The 20953-nt window shown below is 37.6% G+C and overlaps 1 protein-coding gene across 3 annotated transcripts in view; it reads right to left on the minus strand.

The window, feature by feature from the left end:
• Nucleotides 1-20953, minus strand: part of ANAPC1 (anaphase promoting complex subunit 1) — a 184893-nt gene that overhangs the window by 23633 nt on the left and 140307 nt on the right. For all 3 annotated transcript variants that reach the window (XM_049857675.1, XM_049857674.1, XM_049857673.1), the window contains 6 exons: nt 18564-18650; nt 9222-9339; nt 7870-7947; nt 7436-7503; nt 6325-6463; nt 5129-5215 (listed from right to left, as the gene is read on the minus strand). In XM_049857675.1, the coding sequence (XP_049713632.1) occupies nt 5129-5215; nt 6325-6463; nt 7436-7503; nt 7870-7947; nt 9222-9339; nt 18564-18650 (577 nt within the window). The remainder of the gene's footprint in view (nt 1-5128; nt 5216-6324; nt 6464-7435; nt 7504-7869; nt 7948-9221; nt 9340-18563; nt 18651-20953) is intronic.

The following is a 20953-nucleotide window of genomic DNA, read 5'->3' on the forward strand; positions in this document are numbered from 1 at the left end:
TGCCAACACAGTCTCAAGTGTCCACCTGATACAAGTAGCTCACTCTTCATCACCATCTGTCTCTAACCCATTGTCCAGTCCCTTCCATGTCTGATGAGTTGTCTTCGGGAATGGTTCCTGTCCTGGGCCAACAGAAGGTTTGGGGACCATGACCGCTGGGATTCCTCTAGTCTCAGTCAGACCATTAAGTCTGGTCTTTTTATGAGAATTTGGGGTCTGCATTCCACTGATCTCCTGCTCCCTCAGGGGTTCTCTGTTGTGCTCCCTGTCAGGGCAGTCATTGGTTGTGGCCGGGCACCATCTAGTTCCTCTTGTCTCAGGATGATGTCAAGTCTCTGGTTCATGTGGCCCTTTCTGTCTCTTGGGCTCATAGTTATTGTGTGACCTTGGTGTTCTTCATTCTCCTTTGATCCAGGTGGGTTGAGACGAATTGATGCATCTTAGATGGCTGCTCGTTAGCATTTAAGACCCCAGACACCACATTTCAAAGTGGGATGCAGAATGTTTTCATAATAGTATTATTTTGCCAATTGACTTAGAAGTCCCCTTAAGCCATAGTCCCCAAACCCCCGCCCTTGCTCCACTGACCTTTGAAGCATTCAGTTTATCCTGGAAACTTCTTTGCTTTTGGTCCAGTCCATTTGGGCTGATCTTCCGTGTATTGAGTATTGTCCTTCCCTTCACCTAAAGTAGTTCTTATCTACTAACTAATCAGTAAATAATCCTCTCCCACCCTCTCCCTCAACACACTTTCTTGATGAAAACCCTAAATAGAATAGAAGGGAAATTCCTCAATATGATTCAGGGCATATACCAAAAGCCAAGAGCCAACATTATACTCAATGGAGAAAGACTGAAAGCTTTCGCCTTGAAATTGGGAACAATACAATGGCACCCACTATCACCACTTCTATTCAATATTGTATTAGAAGTCCTAGCCAGAACAACTAGACAAGAAAAAGAAATAAAAGGTATCCAGATTAGAAAAGGAGAAGTAAAATTATCTCTAATTTGCAGATGATAATGATCCTATGTATAGAAAATCCCAAAAAGTACATAAGAAAACTTTTAGAGTAGAAGAATTTAGCAAAGTTGCAGAGTACAAGGTCAAAAAACAAAAATCAATTGGGTTTCTATTCACCAGCAATGAAAAATCGGAAGGGGAAATTAAGGAAATGATTCCATTTACAATGGCATCTAAGATAATAAACATCTAGATATAAATCTCACCAGGGACGTGAAGGACTTATACAATGAAAACCATAAAGCACAGCTAAAAGAAACTAATGCAGACTTAAATAAATGGAAAGATCCCCATATTCATGGATTGGAAAACTTAATATTGTTAAGATGTCAATATTACCCAAAAGATCTATAGATGCAACACAATTCTAATCAAAATTCCAACAGCATTCTTTACAGAAAGGGAAAAAACAATCCTCAACTTTACATGGAAAACCAAAACCAAAAAACCAAACCTGCTGCCATCAAGTTGATTTTGACTCCTAGCAACCTTACAGGAAAGAGTAGAACTGCCCCACAGGGTTTCTAAGGAGTGGCTGGTAGATTCAAACTGCCTTCCTTTTGGTTAGCAGCTGAACTCTTGACCACTGTGCCACCCTAAATAGCTAAAGCGATACTGAAAGAGAAGAACAAGGTAGGAGGACTTATACTTCCTAATTTTAAGACATATTATACAGCTACAATAATCAAAACAGACTGGTACTGGTATAACAGTAGACACGTAGACCATCGAAACAGAATTGCGAGTACAGAAATAAGCCCACACATCCGTGGTCAGCTGATACTTGACAAGGATGCTATGTCCTTCTGATGGGGGAAAGAACAGCGTCTTCAATAAATGGTGCTGGAAGAATTGGATTTCCACATGCAGAAAAATGAAACAGGATCCATGCCTCACACCATATACAAAAACAAATTCAAAATGGATTAAGGACCTAAATGTGCAGACAAAAACCATAAAATTCTTAGAAGAAAACTCAGGGGCAATCATGTCAGGCCTACGTTTCAACAAGGGATTGTCTAATATAATAAATAAATGGGACCTCAGAAAAAATAAAAGCTTTTGTCCATCAAAAGACTTTACCAAAACAGTGAAAAAACAAGCTACTGACTGGGAGAATATCTTCAGAAACCATATATCTGACAAGAATCTAATAACAAAAATATATATAAAACTCTGACCACTTAACAACAAAAATACAAATTAAAATGGGCAGAGGACTTGAACAGGTATTTCACCAAAGAGGATATTTAAATGGTCACGAAACACATGAAAAGATGCTCAGTGTCACTAGCCATCAGAAGGATGCTAACATTTCACTCCCACTAGGAAGACTAAGATTAAAAAAACAGAAAACGACGAATGTTGGCAATGATGTGGGGAAATTGGAACCCTTATCCACTGCTGGCTGGAATGCAAAATGGTAATTCCGTTGTGGAAAACAGTGTGGTGTTTCCTCAAAAAACTAAAAATATAACCACGTGACCCAGCAGTTCCACTCCTGGATATATACCCAAAAGACTTGAGAGTAGAGACTCAAACAGACTTGTTTGTACACCAACGTTCACTGCAGCATTATTCACGATAGCCAAAAGGTGAAAACAGCCTAAGTGCCCATCAACAGATGAATGGATAAACAAAATGTGGTACATACATACAATGAAATACTACTTAGCCGGTAGGAGAAATGAAATTTTGATACATGCTACAGTATGGATTGAGCTTGAAGACATTATGCTGAATGAAACAAGCCAATCACAAAAGGACAAATATTATATAAGCACACTTATGTACAGAGAACAAAGTTTATTAGTGGTTATCAAGGGTGGGAAGGATGGGGAAAGGAGGGTTAACAGTGATGGAAATGTCACATTGATTAAGGTTAGGGTTGCACAGCTGATTATTATAACTGCTGTCAACAAACTGTCAATAAACTGTACACCTATAAAAAGGTGAACTGGCAAAAGCTGTGTGACAGATACATTTACGACAATGACAAAAAACAAAAAACAGAGTAGCTGCTGAGGCTGCTTATGTATAACCAAACACCTCATGGGATTTGGTTCCTTGGTTTGGAGGTTTAGGGTCATGGTTTCATGGAATATTCCAGTTAATTGGCCTAATACGCATTCGGTGCTTCTGTTCTATCTCCTAGCTTGTTGTGTAGTGCCTGGAGTCTTAAATGCTTGCACACAGCCATTCAAGGCACAACAATTGGTATGTATTTGCCTGGAGCAACAGAGGAAAAAGGAGAGTCAGGAATAGGAGGAGGATATGGAATGTATGGCTAATTGGCTCCTTGAAAAACTGCCTCCTCTGCTATGAGACCAGAAGAACTGGGTGGTACCCAGCTACCACTACTGAACATTTTGATGAAAGATCCTACAGAAGAATCCTGATCAAAAGGGGGAAAACAGAGAACAGAATTTCAAATTCTCATGGACTCTGGACTTCCTTGAGCCATGAGGGTTGTATGAACACCTGAAACTATTTCCCTGAGATAATTTTTAAACCTTTAATCACAAATATCCCCTGAAGTCTTCTTAAAACCAAACAATAGCTTAACTAGTTGAAAACATTTACCTTGAGCATTATGTTCTTTTAAGAACTACCTATATGGGATCAAAGTGATAACAGCGTATCAAAAGATTAGAAAGGAACCTTAGGGGGCAGTGAATTTGTTAATGGGGGAGGTACAACTCAGAAAAAGAGGGTGAGTATAGTTGCACAACACAAAGAATGTCAATAAATGGTACACATAGAAACTGTTGAACTGGTATACGTTTTGCTGTGTATATTCTCAACAACAAAAAAGTAATAAAATATGAAATTAAGGTACCGTTAAAGATAACAAGTGCTGTGAGGAAGAAGAAATGGATTAAGTTAGAGCGAAATGAGTGGACAGAGCATCTGCCCTGGTTTGCATGGGAAGAGTAGAATCCATAAAGGGAACCCAGCACCAACAAAGATACAGTAAAAAAACTGAGGAGAACTGGTTTGGGGGAGGAAGCACAGTCAAGTCTAGCTGGGATTAAGGTCAGCCATGAACTTCTGGGTTGGAGACCCATGACCTTCAGGCCACACCCCAGCACTTACTAGTTGTGCAACTCGACATGTGACATCTCTGAGGAGTAGTTTCCTCATATATAAACCCAGAACGATAAAGCATCCACCCTCAAGCTAAGAATTAAATGACATATTACATAAAGTACTTAGCACAGTGTCAGATATACAAAAAAAAAAGAAAAAACTATAAACCATCTGCAGTCTGTTTGATTTCGACTCATTGCAACCTTATAGGACAGAGTAGAGCTGCCTCACAGGGTTTCCAAGGCTGTAAACCTTAACAGAAGCAGACCGCCACATCTTTCTCCTGTGGACAGGCTGGTGTATTCGAAACACTGACCTTTTGGTTAGAAGCCGAGTGCTTTAACCACTAGGAAAACAGGGCTCCTGAGATATGCAGTAATAAGGACTCAACAAAAAGGAGGGGGTAAGGTTATTTCACTTTATCCTAAAAACAAAACTGTAAGGTAGGCTCTATTATAATCTCACTTTTAGAAACGAAGAGAGGTTGATAAGTTTTTCCTAAGGCCACACACGTGTGTAGGCAAAAGGCCTTCAATCTCAGATAGCTTAACTCCTAAATCCAATCTTTGCCTGTCTGTGCAATGGTGGATTAAATCAAAGATCTGACAGGCACCCTATGAATCCTGAATAGTTTTATGACCAACAGAAAGAAGGGTTGTAATATAAAGAGGAAACAATAAAATTATGTAATAACATGAGAAAGATGGTAGGAAACATTGAGAACATAGATAAGTTTAAGAATGGACATAAGAAGGAATCACCTATCAAAGCTAATGTCTTAGAATATTTAAGGTGTTTCTTCCACCAAAGCAGAAGTTATTGAATTTAATAGTTTTAAACTACGGAAGAGCTGTATTTACCAAGTGAAAATCATTCTTCTTATTAACAGTGTGCCAGAGGCATGTCATCAATCCTCAAAGATAGATATAAATATTATCGATATTTTTTGGTGGTCCACAGATAGAAATAATAAAATTTCAGTTCTGGACTGTCAGCAAACCATGTAATACATACCTGGCCCATGTTCACAGTTGGTTTGCAGAAATATTCAGCAAATGACAGTAGTGCTGGGTCAGAAGTGAATGCTGAAATAGTTTCTGGCTAAAAAACAAACAAGCAAATTACAAATATAAGTGATATTATGAAAGATTATGTTCCTTACTGCTCAAATTGCAATTCACCTGGTTCTAAGGCTACCTCTCTTTTTTTCATACAATGTTGCCACAAATAAGGTTGTGCCAACTTGCTAGAGCTTCATCAACCTGTAACTGCTAAGAAGATACAAGACGGTTTGTAAAAGCTAATGTGAGCTACTAATTTACATCAACAAGTCTTCTTTCTTACACAGCTCACCCATAAAAGGCTTTTCCTCTCCTTTGCTGACTAACTAAAAAGCAAACCAGAAACATTACTAAAAAGGTAAAGAAAAAAGAATATCATTCAAATTCAAGAATGAAAATAGAATATTAAGGTATTACCACTTTCCATGAAAGTTTACATCTTACTTCTGAACTCCCAGAAAGCAGGAAATCAAGATGTCTTCAATATTTATACACGTTCCCTATCTAAAACTCAAGTCCTAACAGCTATTTTCTTTACACACTGGATTCGTCTTGAGATGGAATCTAATCCGTGTAAGCAGCAACGGTGCCAGTTTAAATGAATCTTGGTTCCAAAATCCTTCAAAGTATTTCACAGATCACCTATTGAATACTGCCAAATAAAAATCACTGATGTCAATCATATATATTTAAACCCTGGGGACTATTATAAAGGCTCAGCCATAAATTACTGACCTAAAATGAAACGTGAGATGAATTAAAATAAACTGCTGTCTCTTTACCTCACCAAGATTTAAGAAAATAGTGGTTCAAAAAACAGAACTTATTAATAAATACTACCTTGCAAAAATCTTTTCCTATTTTTGATATGAATTACATAAGCCTCAACTTATTTGAAGATTAGTAAATGAAATCATGAAACTAAAATGTAAATCATACTGACTGTGACCATCTGTATTTTATTATGGCAGCCACAGACAACTGCAAGCAAATCCAAGGTCAAGTAGTCTTCACAACCTGTAGCCATGAGACAGGGAAGCAGATCCCTTAAGGATATCATAAACGAAACCACAGAAGTATGTGCTTTTGCTGTCTTGCGGGATCTGGAACTATTCCTCTCATCCTTCAGTTTTTACCAATCAGTGCTACCTTGAAAGCCCGAGCTTCAGAGTTCCTGTTAGCAACAGTCTGGGCAAACAAACTTTGCCACCCCATTGGATCTTCCTTGTAGGAGAGCTGACCAGCCCTGAGCTTAACATATAAAACCCCATCCTTGGAAAGGATTGATCTGAAAGAAAACAAAAATGAATTTAATATGAGGAACTGTTTGGAGTTCTTGACTGAAAACATAGCATTTTCCAATGCTACATTCACATGAGGTGAAGCCTTCACCGTTTCTCACTAGAGTGTTTGATGATTTACCTAGTGTCTAAAATGAAATGTGTCCCTGAGAGAAGTCTAAAATAAAGTTAAGCCTTTCTCTGTTGTCTGTATTTATGGAACTGGTTAAAGGAGGAGTCATTTTGGTTGTCTGCTAAAGTACGAGCTTCAAAGACAGTATTTTATCTTATACTTCTTTCTATCCCATCATCTAGCACTATACACAGAACTTAAGAGGTATTGAATTATTGGTTTGCAGTAGAAAGAAAACAGTGCTTCAAATCTAAAGACAGAAAAATATAGAAAACAGCTATTATACAGAGTTTGGGGAAAATATAAGTTGGGACAAAACCATAAAAATATTTACAGGCTTCTTAATCTTTCTCTAAATTTGAAGACTTAATTTATATACTATGTAAGGCATAAAATTATTAACACTCTCTGTACATACAACTATTTCCACCCAAAGCTGTCTATTATTTTCTTAAATTTATGGAGACATTCTAAAAAGACAGTGGTAAACAGATTCAACAGATGTGGTCTAACAAACATCAATTGTTACAAAGCTCTCTTTGTGGACATACACATCAGTCTTATTTTCTTAAACTAAGTCTTAAATCATCGTCCCAACTTAAATTAGGTCTAGTTTCTCAATGAATAAATATAAATATAAATATTTAAAGTGTAGACTCTAAATTAATTTCATTTTCTAATACAAACCCTGTTTCAAAGATATAGACTATTCAGTGCATACCCTATTGGCTGATATCCAAGGGGGACAAGGACATCCTAGATAATGATCTAAAATTTTCACCTTCCATATTTTTAACACTTCTATTCATTTCCTGAAACATACATCTGAGAAAATTAATATACTCACTTCAAGTGCTGTGTTCCCTTGCTTAAATCTATGAGCAGTTCCCAGTATCTTGGGCCTTTTACTTTAATCTGCCGAGATAAATGTAAATAAAGTCAATACAAAGCTGAAGAGGTGCTGATTTGACAAAATGAAACCCATGCTGCTTGAAGGAAATGAGAATAGCTGAGCTAGAAAGAAACATCAAGAAGTTAAGACTCTCCATTTCCAGACAAAAATGTATGTGACTCACGTTCTGGGGTCATCTAATCTATCAGTAAAGATCCCGAACTAAAGATTGTCTCTATTCTTCATGACTATTCATTCCTCCAGCTGCTGCTTTCCTATTTTCCACAAAAAACTAAGAAAGCATATGCTTTTAGTTAGCTTTCTTTAATCCTATGCTATTGTTTGAATTCATCCCTCGAATAAATCTCCCTGAGTCACATCCAACTTACCTGCTTTAAAAGGTGGAGTTCTGGAAGAAGGGTAGGAGCCATCAATTCTTCTTTGGTTTGTTCATACCACTGAGTACCCTTTACAAATGTAAAAAAACAGCCACCGTTCATAATGTAGTTGGGGGAAACTATAAAGAAGAAATATCTCAACTCTATGCACCCCGGTCTCTGGTAGTTAGTACACTGACCAACTGGTAAATTATTAAATTGCATAAAATCCTGTCTGATGCTCAAGTCTTAAAGGACTAAAGTCTAAAATCCCTGGCATGGTCTGCATTACCTCCCATCACTTCGATCCCTGCACCTCACATGCCAGCAGAACTGAAGGACTGCACTCTGAGGCCTCTGTGTTTTTGTACATGCTATCTTCTCTGCTGGGAATCATGCACTCATTCATTTGGCAAGTCTCTGCTCCAACACTGTGTCCACCATGATGGCTACCCATCCCCACAGCTGGTGGGGGCACTTCTCCGCTGTTCCCCCTGCATTCCACATACACCTTCAATTATCACACTCTATTCTTAGTGTAAGTATGCTTGTCTTCCCAATGGATAGAAGTTCCTTAAGGAATATGACAATGGCATCTCATTTTTGTACTCATGGAACCCAGCACAGTTTTGATACACAGAAGGTACTTAATAATTTGCTGAATCGAGGAAGAATACATGACTTGTAACCTATTTGTGTACCTCTTACTAAAGATCTCTTGTTAAACACATGATCTTGGGCTTTAAAGTTCTCTGCTGACAAATCTATGAATAGTTCTAACTCAATTAGCTTTTAGAACACATCTCTCAGGTATATAAAGTTAAGAGGGACTTTTTCAAACTACAATCTATAAGGACAAAAGAGCAGCCAATAATCCCTAAGAAATTATATGTCAATCAACTACAAATAAGCAAGAATGGCCCAGTATGTAGGACATACAAGAATTTTGGGATCCAAAGAATGGTTTGATTCCCCGCTCTACCACTCACTGGCAATGTAACTTTGAGAAAATAAGTCACTTAAGCTGAGTCTCACCTCCCTTCTTCTGTAAACGGAGTTGTAGTACCCAGTTCATGGTAATAATTCGAAACCAGACCCAAAAGCTATGGGGTACTAACGTAAAGGACAAGTGTGATATAAACCATGATGTACCAAACCGACGTGAATCTTCCTTTTCTTTCTCCCACTACACACAGCGTAAGTGTGTATAGTAATAATATTAATACATAGGCTTAAATTCTTATGAGTCTAACTCACTACTGTCACCTCTTAATGGACAACACTTCTGAAATATTTTTACCTGCTTCAAGAAAAGGTGAATGAATAGTAACAGAATTACAAGGAAATCACAGGTGGGAAGGTACCTTGTAGGTAACTTCTAAGAGGGCATAGCAGGGAGTGTCTGTATCCACATCCACAGGCACTAGAAGCCTTGGTTCTGCAGCCAGGACATACAGGTGCCGGAGAGCCTGGAGATGATACCTGTCCACATAAAACACAGATAGGAACTAAGAAATAGGTGACTACAGCATGAATTCTACAATCTGCTGCTGCCTACGAGCTGAAAGGGGACAGAAGCTAGAGTAGTTATCTTCCAATGAGTATCAATCTTAAAGGAAGAAGATGAAATGCAATTAAAAAGTAATGGAGGAGGAGGAGGGGCAAAGACGGCAGGAATAGACACTTCCGGCGAGCCCTCTTACAACAAAGACCTGAAAAAACAAGTGAAATGAGTACATTTATGACAAGCTAGGAGCCCTGAACATCAAAGGTAACCTTAGGAAACGAACTGAGGGGCAGGGGGAGGAAGAGGCGGTTCAGAATCAGAGAGGAGTTAAGAGACCTGAATTCCCGGGAGCCCTCAGGCACCATTCCTGGGAGCTGCGGCATTTGGCCCGCATTTGGCCGCAATTTCCTTAGAGGGAAACAGCCAGCCACACACCCTACTCACACCTCCAGAACCAGACAAGACCTGCATTCTTGACAAAAGCTAAGTGCTTGCGTATATTTTACCACGCTCCCTGCCCCCAAGCCGGATTCAGTGGCTGTTGATTTCCCTGGGCCTGAGATAAGCCCTGTTGAGTGCCTAGAGCCGTCCTAAGACCCTAGAGAAGGAATAAATTCGCTACTGGGGGAAAAGATAATTTCCCAGCTCCACTAACCATGGGAGCTCGTGACAGAAGCAGATCCTGTCCAGGTACAGTCCAGGGACTTTGAGCACCTTTCCCCCCTGCATGGACCTGTGTGGGTTTCTTTCAGAAGAATAGGCCCTTGCTGGCAGACTACATCTGTTTCAGCTGTGCAGTGGAGAGGAGGGTGTTTGATATCTAACACTGCTTTGCCTATTAAACAGGGTCCTCACCTACCAACATCAGTGACCTAAGGACTGGTGGCTCCACTCACGTCACCCAGCCACCCGCAACAGGGGCCCAAGGATGACTGATACCTCTCAGTCCTTACAATCAAAAACACTGGATGCCCATGGTCTGTCTGCAGAACCCACCCACCTGTATGCTCTAGGAAACAGGGACATGCTTTCCTCAGAGACACTTGGGGGACGATTCTCAGCTCCCTGCCTTGTTCAGATCGTAACCCCCTGCTGCAACCAGATACTGATACCTACACCAATCACCCCTCCCAATCTAAGACTACAAGACAGAGCCTGTACCACACACTTGATGATCAGCTACCTGGACACCTGAGCTGAATTCACAAAAGAAAAGTGAATGGACCCCTAGACTGATATAACTGATAACAGTTCTAGCCCTCTAGGGACAGGACAACAGAGCTCCAAAGGTGAAAATAATCAAGCTAGCTCACTCAAGCAACCCATCTGGGCATATCAAAACAAAACAAAGCAAGAAGCTACGACACAGTAAGCAAACAAAAAAACTAATACAATAATTAATGGATGGCTTGGAGACAACAGTCAATATCAAGTCACATAAAGAAACAGGCCATGATCACCTCAACAAGCTCTCAAAACAAAAAATCAAGGGATCTTCTAGATGAAAGTGCCTTCCTAGAATTACTGGAGGCAGAATACAAAAAATTAATACACAGGACCCTTCAATACATCAGGAAGGAAATCAGGCAATACACAGAACAAGCCAAGGAACACACAGATAAAGCAACTAAAGAAATTAAAAAGATTATGCAGGGGCATAATGAAAAACTTAATAAGCTGGAAAAATCCACAGACAGACAGCAATCAGAAATTCAGAAGACTAACAATAAAATTACAGAATTAGACAACTCAAGAGAAAGTCAGAGGGGTAGAACTGAACAAGTGGGAGGCAAAATTTGTGAACTTTAAGGTAAAGCACTTGGCACCAGTATATTTGAAGAAAAATCAGATGAAAGAATTGAAAAAAATGAAGAAACTTTTAAGAATCCTGTGGGACTCCATCAAGAGAAATAACCTATGAGTGACTGGAATACCAGAACAGGGAGGAATAACAGAAAATAGAAAGAACTGTTGGAAGATTTGTTGACAGAAAACTTCCCTGATATTGTGAAAGATTAGAAGATATCTATCCAAATGCTCATCTAACTCCACATAAGGTAAATTTTAAAAGAAAGTCACCAAGACATATTATATTCAAACTTGCCAAAACCAAAGATAAAGAGAGAATTTTAAAAGCAGCTGGCGGTAAACGGAAAGTCACCTACAAATGAGAGTCAATAAGAATAAGCTCATACTAACTGACAGAAACTATGCATGCAAGAAGGCAATGGGATGACTTATATAAAATATTGAAGGAAAAAAATTGCCAGCCAAGAATCATATAACCAGCAAAACTGTCTCTCAAATATGAAGGTGAAATTAGGACCTTTCCAGAAAAACAGAAGCTTAGGGAATTTGTAAAAACCAAACCAAAACTACAACAAACATGAAAGGGAGTTCTTTTGTTAGAAAATCAATAATATCAGGTATCAACCCAAGACTAGAACACTGAGCAAAGCAATCAGGTGTCAAATTAGACAGGGAAATCACAAGAATAAATCAAGATAGCAAATGCCCCAAACAGGGAAAGAGCAATGCTATTATGTAAAAGAAGACAACATTAGAACAATAAAGAGGGACTAACAAATGTAGTCATAGATCTTTCATATGGAGAGGAAGACAAGGCGATACAAAGAAATAAAAGTTAGGTTTAAATTTAGAAAAATAGGGGTAAATACTTAGGTAACCACAAAGGAGACAAACTATCCTACACATCAAAATAAAACACAAGAAAAAATAGAGACTCAGAAGAGACAATATCAGCAACAAATATGAGGAAAAGACAATATATAATCTACACAGCACAAAAAATTAAGTGGTAACAAGAAACTGTCAACAACACACAAAAAAAGGTATCAAAATGATAGCACTAAATTCATACCGATCCATGATTACACTGAATGTAAATGGAATAAATGTACCAAAAAAAGAGACAGAGAGTGGCACAATGGATTAAAAAACACAATCCATCTATATGTTGCCTGCAAGAGACACACCTTAGACTCAGAGACAAACAAACTAAAACTCAAAGGATGGAAAAAAATATATCAAGCAAACAATCAAGAAAGAGCACGAGTGGCAATATAAATTTCTGACATAATACATTTTAAAGTTACATCCATCATAAAGGATAAGTAAGGAAGGACACTAGATAATGATTAAACAGACAATATACCAGGAGGATATAACCATATCAAATACTTATGCACTCAATGACAGGGCTGCAAGATACATAAAACAAACTCTATCAGTCCTGAAAAGTGCAATAGACAGCTCCACAATAATAGTAGGAGATTTCAACACACCACTTTCAGTTAAGGACAGGATATCCAGAAAGAAGCTCAAAAAAGACACAGAAGATCTAAATGCCGCAATAAACCAACTTGACCTCATAGACATACACAGAACACTTTACCCAACAGTAGCCAAGTATACTTTCTTTTCTAGTGCACATGGAACATTCTCTAGAATAGACCACATATTAGGTCATATAACAAGCCTTAGCAGAATCCAAAGCATTGAAATATTACAAAGCATCTTCTCTGACCATAAGGCCATAAAAGTAGAAATCAGTACCAGAAAAAGGAGGGAAAATAAATCAAACACTTTTAAACTAAACAATACCCTGCTCAAAAACAACTAGGTTATAGAAGACATAAAGGATGGAATAAAGGAATTCATAGAATCCAATGAGAATGAAAACACTTCCTATCAGAACCTTTGGGACACAGCAAAAGCAACGCTCAGAGGTCAATTTATATCAATAAATGCACAGATACAAAAAGAATAAAGGGCCAAAATCAAAGAATTACCCCTTCAACTTGAACAAATAGAAAGAGAGCAACAAAAGAAACCCTCAGGTACCAGAAGAAAGCAAAAAATTAGAGAATTAAATGAAATGGAGGAAAAAAAAAAAAAAAACGAAAGAATTAACAAGACCAAAAGCTGGTTCTTTGAAAAAAATCAACAAAATTGATAAACGACCGGCCAAACTGACAAAAGAAAAACAGGAGAGGAAGCAAATAACCTGAATAAGAAATGAGATGGGTGATATTACAACAGACCCAACTGAAATTGAAAGAATTGTATTAGATTACTATGAAAAATTGTACTCTTAACAAATTTGAAAACCTAGAAGAAATGGATGAATTCCTAGAAGCACATTACCTAACTAAACTAACACAAAGAGAGGTAGAACAACTACATAGTCCCATAACAAAAGAAGAGATTGACAAGGTAATTAAAAACCTCCCAACAAAAAAAAATGCCCTGGCCCCGACAGCTTCACTGCAGAGTTCTACCAAACTTTCAAAGAGTTAGCACCGCTACTACTAAAGGTATTTCAAAGCATAGGAAAGGACGGAATACTCCCAAACTCATTCTATGAAGCCAGCATATCCCTGATGCCAAAACCAGGTAAAAGGAAAATTACAGACTTATATCCCTCATGAACTTAGATGTAAAAATCCTCAACAAAATTCTAGCCAACAGAATTCAACAACATAGCAAAAAAACAATTTACCATGACCAAGTGGAATGCATACCAGGTATGCAGGGATGGTTCAACACTAGAAAAACAATTAACGTAATCCATGATATAAGTAAAAGACAAGAATCACATGATTTTATCAATTGATGTAGAAAAGGCATTTGACAAAGTTCAATACCCATTCATCATTAAAACCCTCAGCAAAATAGGAATAGAATGAAAATTCCTCAATATAATAAAGGGTATTTATAAAAAGCCAATAGCCAACATCATCCTAAATGGAGAGAGCCTGAAAGCATTCCCCTTGAGATCGGGAACTAGACAAGGATGCCTTTTATTCCCACTCTTATTCAACTTTGGGCTGGAGGTCCCAGCCAGAGCAATTAGACTAGATAAAGAAATATAGGGCATCCAGATTGGCAAGGAAGAAGTAAAAGTATCTCTACTTGCAGATGACATGATCTTATACACAGAAAACCTTAAGGAATCCTCAAGAAAACTACTGAAACTAATAGAAGAGTTCAGCAGAGCATCAGCATACAAGGAAAAAATCAGCTGGATTCCTCTACACCAACAAAAGAACATCGAAGGGGAAATCACCAAATCAATATCATTTACAGTAGCCCCCAATAAGATGAAATACTTAGGAATAAATCTTACCGGAGATGTAAAAGACCTATACAAAGAAAACTACAAAACGCTCCTGCAAGAAACCAAAAGAGACTTACATAAGTGGAAAAACATACCTTGCTCATTGATAGGAAGACTTAACATTGTAAAAATGTGTATCCTACCAAAAGCGATTTATAGATTTGACTCAATTCTGATCCAAATTCCAATGACATTTTTTAATGAGATGGAGAAACAAATCACCAACTTCATATGGAAGGGAAAGAGGCCCAGATAAGTAAAGCATTACCGTAAAATAAGAACGAAGTGGGAGGCCTCACTCTACCTGATTTTAGAACCTATTATACCACCACAGCAGTCACAACAGCCCGGTACTGGTACAACAACAGATACATAGACCAATGGAACAGAATTGAGAATCCAGACATAAATCTATCCACATATGAGCAGTTGATATTTGACAAAGGCCTCAAATCAGTTAAATGGGGAGAAGACAGTCTTTTTAACAAATGGTGTTGGCATAAGTGGATATCTATCTGCAAAAAAATGGAACAAGGCCCATACCTCACACCATGCACAGAAACGAACTCAAAATAGATCAAAGACCTAAATATAAAATCTAAAACGAAAAAGATCATGGAAGAAAAAATAGGGACAATGTTAGGAACAGTATACAAAACAGCACTAACAATGCAGAAGAAAAACTAGATAACTGGGAGCTCCTAAAAATCAAACACCTATGCTCATCCAAAGACTTCACCAAAAGAGTAAAAAGATTACCTATAGACTGGGAAAAAGTTTTTAGCTATGACATTTCCGATCAGTGCCTGATCTCTAAAATCTACGTGTTACTGCACAAACTCAACTACCAAAAGACAAATAACCCAATGAAAAAATGGGCAAAAGGTATGAATAGACACTTCACTAAAGAAGACATTCAGGTAGCTAACGGATACATGAGGAACTGCTCAGGATCATTAGACATTAGAGAAACACAAATCAAAACTACAATGAGATTCCATCTCACTCCAACAAGGCTGGCATTAACCCAAAAACCAAAAATAATAAATGGTGGAGAGGTTGTGGAGAGACTTGAACACTTACACACTACTGGTGCGAATGTAAAATGGTACAACCATTTTGAAAATCGATTTGGTGCTCCCTTAAAAAGCTAGAAATAGAACTACCACACAATCCAGCAATCCCACTCCTTGAAATATATCCTAGAGAAATAAGAGCCTTTACTCAAACAGATATATGCACACCCATGTTCATTGCAGCACTGTTTACAACAGCAAAAAGATGGAAGCAACCAAGGTGCCCGTCAACAGATGAATGGATAAATAAATTATGGTATATTCACAAAATGGAATACTACACATTAATAAAGAACAGCGAGGAATCTGTGAAACATTTTATAACATGGAGGAATCTGAAAGGCATTATGCTGAGCGAAATTAGTCCGTTACAAAAGGACAAATATTGTATAAGACCACTATCATAAAAACTTGAGAAACAGTTTAAACAGAGAAGAAAATATTCTTTGATGGTTACAAGATGGGGGAGGGAGAGGGTATTCACTAATTAGATAGAAGATAAGAACTACTTTAGGTAAATGGAAGTCAACATACAATACAGGAGAGGTCAGCACAACTGGACTAAACCAAAAGCAAGTAAGTTTCCTGAATAAACTGAATGCTTCGAAGGCCAATGTAGCAGGGACAGGGCTTTGGAGACCATGGTTTCAGGGGACATCTAAGTCAACGGGCATAATAAAATCTATTAAGAAAACATTCTGCATCCCACATTGGAGAGTGGCGTCTGGGGTCTTAAATGCTAGTAAGTGGCCATCTAAGATGCATAAATTGGTCTGAACCCACCTGGCGCAAAGGAGAATGAAGAACACCAAGGACACAAGATAATTATGAGCCCAAGAGACAGAAAGGGCCACATAAACCAAAGACTTCATCATCCTGAGACCAGAAGAGCTAGATGGTGTCCAGCTACAACCGATGACAGCCCTGACAGGGAACACAACAGAGAACCCCTGAGGGAGCAGGAGAGCAGTGGGATGCAGACCCCGAATTCTTGTAAAAAGGCCAGACTTAATGGTCTGACTGAGACCCCCAGACCTTCTGTTAGCCCAGGACAGGAACCATTCCCAAAGCCAACTCTTGAGACAGGGACTGGACTGGACAGTGGGACAGAAAAAGATGCTGGTGAAGACACTTCAGACTATGTTGGTATCTCCTATCTGGAGAAGACATGAGAGTGCAGAGGGGGTTAGAAGCTGGCGGAATGGACACGAAAAGAGAGAGTGGAGGGAAGGAGTGGGCTGTCTCATTAGGGGTAGAGTAATTAGGAGTATGCAGCAAGGTGTATATAAATTTTTATATGAGAGACTGGCTTGACTTGTAAACTTTTACTTAAAGCACAATTAAAAAAAAAAAACTGGTAGGGAATAGTGGGGAGAAAGGGAATCAGTTTTCCTCAGAGAGCAAAGTTCTTCTATAGTACATACTTGTACACAAACATACATACACAAACTCTTGGAAGATAGTTCACCAAAAATTAATGGGTGAGATGTTAACAATATTTTTCCATTTGTGCATGCTTTTCAGTTTTCAAATAATCTATAATGAGGATGAATTGTTTTTCTAATTAAAATTATTTTTATAACAGCAGTGGTTATCTATGACTTTAATATTTACATCTCAGAATTTAATCACAAAAAAGTTCTTTTTTTTAAGAACTCTTAAGAGAGATAAAGAGTTTTCGTTTTAAATTACACTTACAGACAATAGTCTCCTTCTGTCCACCCAAAATCTACCCATTTTTATAATCTATTAAAAATAAACTCAAGGTCAGAAAAAACTGGTATTTATGAATTACATAAAGGTTCTTGGTGCTTGTCATCAAATTGCTTTGTTTACAACAGCTAGACCACCTGATAAACTAGGACCATCAATACAGGAGTGTGGCTTTCCACTGTACTCTAATCAGTAAGCGGCTGCCAATTTTAAACAGTCTTTCCTAAACGGACAAGCAAGAGACCATGTGCCAGAGCTGTATTAGCTTTGCAACAGTACTCAGCTATCATCAGAGTTTGGACTTTAAATCAGGGTATTTTTTTAAAACAGCTATCTCTTCTTTATTACTAATTTTTTTTTAATACATTATACAGTTCCTTAAAATGACAGTTCTCTGGGCAGACTGCTGGGGCTACCTTCAGTTGCATCCACTGGTCAGTTTACACGTCATTGGATATAAAGGGCTAGTTTTGTATAGTAGTCTCCCATGTGCAGCAGAGATCTGCTATACTAAAAGGTTCTAGAAAAACTGAAGCGTTGGAGGCTCTTTACACTTTAAAAGGCAGAGTGTTGGCATTATCTGAATGCTCCTGCATGGTTGGAGAGGCTACTGCTCACTGCCACAGCTCAACTGTCTCTGGTCTTCTGCTGAACTTTGTTTTTCTTGTCTTTTCTAAGTCATTTATAGAAAACTTCTCACATGTAAGAGAGAGAAAAAATAGAGAGGCATTCTCACTAAAACAGAGAATTCTTCTTAAAACTAAACAATTATAGCACAAAACGTATAGTGTTTAGCTTCCCTTGGCTACCATCCTTTGCCGGATAATTTCCCCCCTAAAGATAAATTTTTTTGGCCTCCTTCTGAGTTTAGGGAAGCTCTATAGATTTGAGAATTGTGGAAGAGTCGGCAGTCATCAGATGTCCAAAGTTCTCTTCAGATCTAGAACTTTTTGAGAGAAACTTCTAAAAAGATCTAGCCAGGAAGACAAATAGGTTCAAGAACAGAACAATGCTAATTTGGAAAAGAGTCCTGGATTTGGTATTAACACCAAATAAAACTGGTTCTGGGTTATACTTCTTCCAAGATAGATAATATGGCCACTAGCTTTATTTCTTCTTTTCACTATTTAAGAGAAAAATCATTTCAGCTTCAATAACCAGCTTTTCTAACATGAAACCAAAACACAAATCATGCTGTTAAGAGAATTTAAGATACATCCCATTGAAATCTGTATATAGTCAATATCTAGTGAAGTATCACTAGACTTACCGGTTGTCAGTGCTATGAGCTGGAAAGTGTGGGTAAAGAGCACAGAGCAGGGCAGCAATGGAGGAGTTTGATGTGCTCAAAGAGTACCTGCAAAACAAATTCAGTAGGGATGGATGTTATTAATTATATTGTGCATACTTTCAAAGCATTCTTGAGAATCAGGAAATGGAGTATTGTGGCAAGGCATACTGTTAAATACAATAAAAATGCCAATACTGTAAACATTTCATTTTTTGGTTAGTCTTCAAGCCATCTCAAGACCATTTAGTATTTAAGGCAGAACATTCCACAAATGTTAAATTTCAACAGGTGAATTAATAAGCAAGGTCTTAACCTAAAATAACATAGTAGTGGGGCCATGAATGCAATCCTGAAGATTATAAATATTGAGAGTCATGTATAAAGTATGCTACCTTCTTCTCTCGTTTTATATATGGCTATTTGCAGAATTATGAACCCTATTTTTAAAAATACATTTTTTTTCTGCTGGCTATCTTAAATGTATTTTTCCACTTCTGTGAAGCATGAACATTCCTTTCGAATTATGCAAAAGTTATAAAAAGTTACTATTCCTTGAAATAAAGCTTTTTCTTATCAATGTGATAAACTTTTTTCATAAAGGCTACATCCTCTTAGTAAATAATCTTTTGAAATTTTCCTTAGTTTATTTTACTGCTGCTCAAATGCAAAGGAAACAGGCAAATTGCTCTAAAGTACTAGAGTTTTTCTTACAGACACTTTGAAATAAAGACGTCATAGCACATCACATAAAACCACTTTTGTAATACATATACGTATGTGTGTATGTTTGCTAAGTTCTTGCTAAAAAAATACAAAGCTAAAGAGATTTGGGGATATATACATCTTTTTAAATAATTTGACTATCCAGTAAGAACTTGGCATTTCTCATACTACACACATATTTGATGAATTAGGAAGAAGAGAGTTCAAAACTAAAACATGGAAATACATATATTTTGGTATATGCATAAAAAAGTCTGGAAAGATACGGAGCATACTTGATTTCACATTCCATTCTAATACATAATTTTCTGCACTTTCAACAAAATTATACATCTAAGGCACATTTCCTACTAGCTTGATAAAATGCCTGTGAATATATTTTTAGATTTAGAACTATTCAACTTTATCTTCCATGCTTTCAGGGCAGCAAAAAGCATCATAAACAACTGAAACTAGGCTTTTCATTATCACCCATTTTACTGTCACCCTATGGTACTTTTAGATTAGGGACATATACTGAAAAGGCAAGTTTGGGTATCATACTAAGCTGCATACTTACTGGCCCCGTCTCTTCACAAAAGCTAGATACGGCAGAAGTAGCTAATATTATATTTTACTGATTTTAAATTATACATTTTTGCATATGTAAACATCTCCAAAAACTGGAATGCATCTTAAAATAACATTTCAAGTTTAATTAGAAGCATTCTTTTTTACAGTAGGTGTGGCGAAGGAACCAGGCATGCTTTCTGCCTACAAACAGTGATCCTAGGTGTGCATAAAACTGGACCCATATGACTCAGTACGTATTTGCATGGAGTAAACACAAACATGTCTTTCTGCATTGGCAGTAACTTCTTTCATCTATTAATCTTTTTATACCAACTGGCATATAGGTATGTATCACCATATGTGGTAAGTTGTCAAGCCTTGCCATTCCTGCTCTAAAACGTATCTGGGGTTGCTCTGTGCCTCCTCGTTCTTGCCAGTAAGCTTGACATGGCCTCCTTCCATTGACTTCTTGGTCTTCAGGCTCTTCCCATTCCAAATATTTCTGAATACCACTGTTAAATAATTTCCTATGCCCACTATTTTGACAAAGTTTCTTCAGCTATCCTTAACATAAAAAATAAACTTTTCTTACAGTGTAAGTTTTCCACATCTTAATGCTTATTCTTACTTACACCATCATTCATTTAATCTTTTACTCACTCACTCACTCACTCTCAAGATATTTACTTATCAACTACTATGGACCTGGCACAATCTTAAGAAGTAAGTGTCTAGAGATGAAAAAGATACAGATTTTGCCTTCATCTAGCTCAGAGCAGTGTGGGAGACAGATTTATAAACAAATAAATTACAATTCTGTACAAGATTTAAAACAAGAGTTTTTAGACTTCTTTCTTTAAAGTCATGGATTCTTTTATTCAAATAAAAAAAGAAGAAAAAGCCCAATCTTTAAAGCAGGTAAAAACGAAGATGCTATAAATCAAAGGTAGAGGGCATGGAGAAGTGAAGGCTCCACCAAGCACAAAATGAAAGGCACTATTGACAAGAGTGCACAAAATGAAAGGCACTATTGACAAGAGTACGTACATGGCACAGTGAAAAACTAGGGAGGAAGCGATCAGTTCTGTTTTGGG

This window comes from Elephas maximus, chromosome 17 (assembly GCF_024166365.1).
Source record: "Elephas maximus indicus isolate mEleMax1 chromosome 17, mEleMax1 primary haplotype, whole genome shotgun sequence".
NCBI lineage: Eukaryota > Metazoa > Chordata > Mammalia > Proboscidea > Elephantidae > Elephas > Elephas maximus.